General features: G+C 49.2%; 1 protein-coding gene across 1 annotated transcript in view; it reads right to left on the bottom strand.

Annotated features, from left to right (window-relative positions):
• Positions 1 to 6,292, bottom strand: part of WDR87 (WD repeat domain 87) — a 16,734-nt gene that overhangs the window by 5,676 nt on the left and 4,766 nt on the right. Inside the window, exons 2-4 of the mRNA XM_017506625.2 lie at positions 4,712 to 4,904; positions 1,450 to 4,322; positions 371 to 642 (exon numbers count right to left, since the gene is read on the bottom strand). Of these exons, the coding sequence (XP_017362114.2) occupies positions 371 to 642; positions 1,450 to 4,322; positions 4,712 to 4,904 (3,338 nt within the window). The remainder of the gene's footprint in view (positions 1 to 370; positions 643 to 1,449; positions 4,323 to 4,711; positions 4,905 to 6,292) is intronic.

Raw genomic sequence — 6,292 nt, 5'->3', positions numbered from 1 at the left:
TGGGACACAGTTTTGCTCTGTTGCTCAGGCTGAAGTACAGTGGTGCAATCTCAGCTCACTGCAACCTCCACCTCCTGGGTTCAAGTGATTCTCCCACCTCAGCCTCACGAGTAGCAGGGATTACAGGCACACCATCATGCCTGGATAATTTTTGTGTTTTTAGTAGAGACAGGGTTTCACTATGTTGGTCAGGCTGGTCTTGAGCTCCTGACCTCAAGTAATCTCCCCGCCTCAGCCTCCCAAAGTACTGGGATTACAGCCATGAGCCATCGTGTCCAGCGAGCCCACCTGATATCTCTTGATCCACTTTAACCCTAACTGCCCTGCCTCTTGGGGACCCTGAGGCATGGACCAGATTACCCTTACATACTATGCTTTTTGCCCCCTGCTCGGCCTCGTCGTTGGCCTTTGCTGGGCTTGATGGCTACTTCAGGTTCTTCAGAACTTGTTGGGGCTTTCATGGAAAAGGATTTAAGCTCAGAAAGCTTTGAGACATCTAAAGAAAAAGCCGGCTTTTCATCGCTACTTGACAAGGTCAGATTTTCATTCAATCTCTGCTCCACTTGAGTGTAAAGGATTTGGAGATCTGTGGCCCGCATCCCCAGCAGATGGTCCAAGGGTTCCTCCCCGATCATCTCCTGCCTATGAAAGCCAAAGGAGAAGAAGGATTATGCTGAGTCAGGAACGAAAGGGAGAATGGGAAGAAAAGAATGGCCGTGGAACAGGCAGGAGGCTTGACAAAGTGGCCAAGAGAGATGGCATATGTAGAGGAAAATAATGGCTGAGAAGAAAGAAAGCATCTAGGAAGCCAAGATGGCAGTGAACTGAATGATCTGTATTGGAGGCTGTAGGCATAGGAAAAAAGGATGAAAATGGAACTTGAAGAGGTAGGGGACACATAGGAAAAGCAATGGAGAAAGGAGGTAGGTACTGTGGCCCAGTGTTACTGTATTCCTCCATGCATTATGGAGGAGGCTCACACCTGTACTCCTAGCACTTCAGGAGGCCAAGGTGGCAGGAGATTGCTTGAGCCCAGGAGTTCGAGACCAACCTGGGCAATATAGTGAGGACTCTATCTCTACAAAATGTTACCCCATGTGGTGTTGCATGCTTGTAGCCCCAGCTACTCAAGAGGCTGAGGCAGGAGGATTGCTTGAGCCTAGGAAGCAGAGGTTTCAGTGAGCCAAGATCATACCACCACACTCCAGCCTGAGCAACAGAGTGAGACCCTGCCTCAAAAAAAAAAAAAAAGAAAAAAAAAAAAAAAAGGAGGAGGAGGAAGAGTGAGCTGTCAGGGGATTGTCAAGGATAGTCATCTAGGAATGAGCAAAGGCTATGAGAAAGAAGAAAGGTCGGAGAGAATTAATGAACAGCGTGAAGAGATAGCAAAGGAAAGGAGGGGGGAAATGGGGAATGGGGTAGAGAACTGAAGGAAAAACACAAACTTACTGCATCTCCTGAAAAGTCTCTGGTTTCTGGATCAGCTGTAAGAGTGAGATCCTAGAATGCATTCCAATCTCAGCCATGAGCATTAGAGTCTTGTTCCTCACTCTTTCATCCTTGTCCATTAATCCTTGAGCCAGAGGCACGGCAAAAAGATGAGTAATCATTCCTAGACGCTTCAACCCTTCCCAAGCTAGTTCTCGGATCAGTGGGCTGGAATTGGTTGTATCATCCAGTAGCCTGTGGGCTGTCTCAGAGCGTAGGGTTGGAGACACCTGGTAAGAGGCAAAGATTTGCCCTAGTGCAGCAACACAGGATTGGTACTTCAGTGAGGAAGCATGGATCATAATATTGAGCATTGCCTCAATCATGCTATTAATGGCGATTTCACTCATCTTTCTTCCCAGCCAACTTCGGTTTGCTCTATCTGTAAGGACACTGTAGGTTACATCCTTGGAAAGTCTCATTTCTAGGAAGTGTTCATCCTCCTCCTTCTTTGGATATTCTATATTACTTATAGCTCTTACCCTGCTGTGCCAGAAAAAGAATTCTTCAGACTTGTCCCATTCCAACTCCCGCTGGGGTGCATGCAGGTTGCACTGTAGGTATATTGGGGTGCCCTCTGGCCAAAGACGGGCACGAATCACCGAATTGGGGATATAGCAATCAGGGGCAAGAAGCCATTCCCGCCCATGACCAAAGTAGTATCGCAATATCTGATAGGGGCTGAGTCCATCCCAGCTAGTCAGTTGTAGTTGGGGAGGAAGTACATAATGGTGGTGGTAACGTTTGCTCATCTGCACCCAGTCTTCCATGTCCTGCAAAGAATAATGCATGGAGGCACACAGTAACACTGGGCTCCCTTCCTCTTCTTCTATCACATGTGGCACAGAATGGTCAAAGGCAATGGCCCGGTTGTTGACAAGTTTCTCCAGACCCACTAATTTCTGTTGCCCTCGTCCAAGGTAGATATACTTGGGCACAAACATGGTCTCAAAGGAGAAGAAGAAGCTTGGTATGAAAGGCTTAGGGGCTTCCAGTACTTCATCTGGTAAACTCATATAGGAAAGGCGAGTCAGCAGGGCTGGGGGGAACAATTTTAAACAGGACACCAGGTAAAGACTCTGGTTGAAAGTCACAAGCAGGTCACCCCGGTCATTTGCAAAACAGAGTGGGCCAAAGTGCAGGGATGAGTCCAGAATGGCTATGAGTCTGCCGTGGAAGTCCCAGATCCGAACAGAGCCATCGATAGAACCTGTGACGAAAACACTCAAGGACAGGCAGACGTCAAAGGATGTGATGGCACACTGGTGCAGAGGCAGTGTTTCTATAAATTTCAAGCCATCCTGTGACCCAGAGGACAGAAAATCATGGAACTTCCAGAGACGCAGGCAGTTTGTCTCTGTGATGGCACCCACAGACTTGGGCAAGAGTATCAGATGTGTGAGGTGACAGCTGCTGAGAATGCTGGCGAGAGGCCGCAGATGCACTTTGACCCCACCAAGCACAACTTCTGACAGGTGCACATAGTCATCCATTCCATAGGAACAGAGCAGAGAGTTTCTTTGGCCACCCATAATCCCTCCAGACGGTGTGGAGAGTGCCAGTACAGCACCAAAGTGAATGAGTTTTTCTAATCGGGCACAGCTGTGCTGGGAGAGCACTCTTATCACACCACTCTGGTGCCCAGAGAATATCAGTCCCTCCAGGCCCCGCCCCAATTTGAAATGCCCATAAGCCAGGCATTGTACAAAGTCCTGAGAATTTGGGGAGGTGCATAAGAGATACTTGGCTGGGCAAGGGCAGCGGGTTGTGTCAAATACCAGCACCTCGGAGCTGCCTGTTGCTACAAAGAGCTCCTCTTTACCTGGGTCGTAGGCCCAATCCACAGCCCGGTCCAGGATTGAGAAGGGCCAGGTGATAACCAGAAGATCCCCTGTTACTGGGGACACAAAGCGCAACAAGCCATCCTCAGTAGTACACAGGATCCGGAACCAGTTATCCCCACAGCAGACCCGACGCAACTGCTGGGGAGTAGAGCCACAGACATTGAAGAGGCTGTAGAAGCAGGGTAGGCGGTGCAAAGAAAAACTGTGGGCAGTTTGGCAGAAGAAAGTAATCCTGTCAATAAACTGGAGCCGGTACAGCTCCTCGCCAAGCTCTAGTCGCCGGAGCAGGCTCCCTGAAGTCAGGTTCCACTCCTTGATTAGGCTGTCACTTCCAGCTGTTAGCAGGGTGTGGGCCTCTGGACGGCTACGGATACAGATCACTGCTGAGTGATGGGCCTGGAAACTGTGGAGTGGATTGCCTTGATGGAGGCTCCAAACTTGGATTTCCCCAGCTTGGTTTCCAGCATAGAGAAGTCCCTGATCAAAACAGGTGAAGCAGCAGGTGATGGAAGAGCCACTGCTAGTAGATGTGAACCTCTTCACCTCTCCCAGCTGGCCCTTGCCCTGGCGCATAAGGACCCTCACCACCGTCTCACATAGGGCCAAGAGGGAGCCATTGGGACCATTTAGCATGATGTCCTGGACAAGCTCATCACCTGGCATGGAGACTATGTGGGCTATTTGGAGGCCTGTGCCACCTCGCTCAATGACCCAGGTGACCACTGCCCCCAGGATACCAGATAGCAGCATCTTCATTTCAGGGTCATAGCAGAGGCAGCTGATGTTGAAGCGGCAGGGCACTTTACCTAGGGGCTTGAATGCCCGAAAGTGGTCCCCAAAGAGTCGCAGGATCAGGTCACCACAGTAGACCACAAGGATATGAAAGGAACCTGTGTGGACCATGGACTGGATGGGTGGCAATCGTTCAGTCATGGAGAATGTTCTCTTCTCAACCATGTCCTCAGTTTTGCTCTTCATCCATACTACAGCCTAGAAGAGAATAAGATGGAAACTGCCTAAAGATGATAGTAGAGGAGGAAAGGACAGAATGTTCCCATATTTCCCCATGTTTTGTGCTAAGGAGGAATTAGAGGATGCTAGAGTGAGATTTTATCCCTTGCTGATGGGAATTGGAAGTATGGTAGGGGCAGGAAGCCTAGGACCTTTTTCCTAACCTTGATCTACTTCAGGGAACCATGAAGCCTACTTAACTTGGGGACTATAATTGGAGAAAGGATGAGGGGGGACTCCTGGTTTCAGACCACATTTATTCATGGAGAATATCTTCCTTTGTCAATCTGGGTTAAGAGCTCCATAGGCATCGCCCTTGGAGAATGGGCCAAGAAGGTGAAGGAGGAGGGGAAGGAAGGCAGTCTTACCTGTATTTCTTTTGTGCTCGATGTCACCCAAGAGAGGGAGGCGAAGAAGTAGGCATCACTGAAGTAATAGCATACACATGGCATATTTTGAGGATAGCGAGACTCTTTGAACAGTATCTGGGACCGGTCGCTCAGCACAACTAGGTAATTCTTTGGGTCTTCTAAAGGTTGCTGGAGAGAGGTGTGGCATAAACTAAGAGGCCAAGGCACACAGGCACTAAATATATTCTTGCACAAGTCACAACTGGAGCAGTTCCCAAAGTCATGCCTCCCACCTGAAGGACCTACTCCTGTTCCACCCACCTGTGCACAACTTATCACCTGTGGGACAGTTATACTTCACAAGCATGTAACAAATCCCCCAATGCATGAAGGAACCCAACTATGCCGGGCCTTTGTGGGCAAATCTTCTAGTGTGAACACAGGGAAAAATGATGTTCTTTCCAACATGAAGTTAGCCATGCCTCCTGTCTCACTCTGTTGCCCAGGCTGGAGTGCAGTGGCACAGTCTCAGCTCACTGCAACCTCCACCTCCCGGGTTCAAGTGATTCTCCTGCCTCAGTCTCCCGAGTAGCTGGGACTGCAGGAGCACGCCACCATACCTGGCTAATTTCTATATTATTAGTAGAGATGGGGTTTCACCATATTGGCCAGGCTAGTCTCAAACTCCTGACCTCATAGTCCGCCCACCGGCCTCCCAAAGTGCTGGGATTACAGGCATGAGCCACCACATCAGGCCCCCTCTAACATTCTTCCTTGTGTCTAGAAGGTACATGTACCATAAAAGATACAATATTTAACAGAATACTCAGACAAGTACATCACCTTACACCCACATGGAATATAGCAGAGTCTCCCAAAGTCAGTGCAGCTCTAAGTTACTGAAGCTTAAAGCTGCACTGAGTAAGATTCTTGGGACACCCTATCTGGCCTTTAAATCTGACAGAAAATAAACATGTATACAACATATATATTATCCCACAGCGATAGAGCATATGCTATCAAACATGCATCTGGGATCCTTTTTTATTTTTAAGGCAGGGTCTCCCTCTGTGGTCCCAGGCTGGAGTGTAGTGGTCTGATTTCAGCTCACTGCAACCTCCACCTCCCATGTTCAAGCTCTCATGCCTCAGCCTCCGAGTAACTGAGACTACAGGCATCCACTGCCACACCTGGCTAATTTTTTGTATTTTTAGTAGTAGAGATGGGGTTTCACCACGTTGCCTAGGGTGGTCTCAAGACTCCTGAGCTCAGGTGATCCACCTGCCTCAGCCTCCCAAAGTTCTGGGATTACAGGCATGAGCCACCATGGCTGGCCCTGGGATCCTTTTATGCAGAGCCAACCATAGCAAAACAGATTGCAGTTCTCTCTGCTGCCTCCTCCCCTGTTTTAGAAAATCTCTCTTTCCAGGTCAGTTCCTCTGACAATGCTCCAGCCTGTATACTTTCCACTATCGAAATGTCCTTTTGAGGCCGGGTGTGGTGGCTCATGCCTGAAATCCCAGCACTTTGGGAGGCTGAGGTGGGTGGATCACCTGAGCTCAGGAGTTTGAGACCACCCTGGGCAACAGGGTGAAACAC

This window comes from Cebus imitator, unplaced genomic scaffold, assembly GCF_001604975.1.
Source record: "Cebus imitator isolate Cc_AM_T3 unplaced genomic scaffold, Cebus_imitator-1.0 Scaffold356, whole genome shotgun sequence".
NCBI classification, from domain to species: Eukaryota; Metazoa; Chordata; class Mammalia; order Primates; family Cebidae; genus Cebus; species Cebus imitator.
Note: the sequence above shows the minus strand (reverse complement) of the source record. Positions and strands in the feature narration are given on the sequence as shown.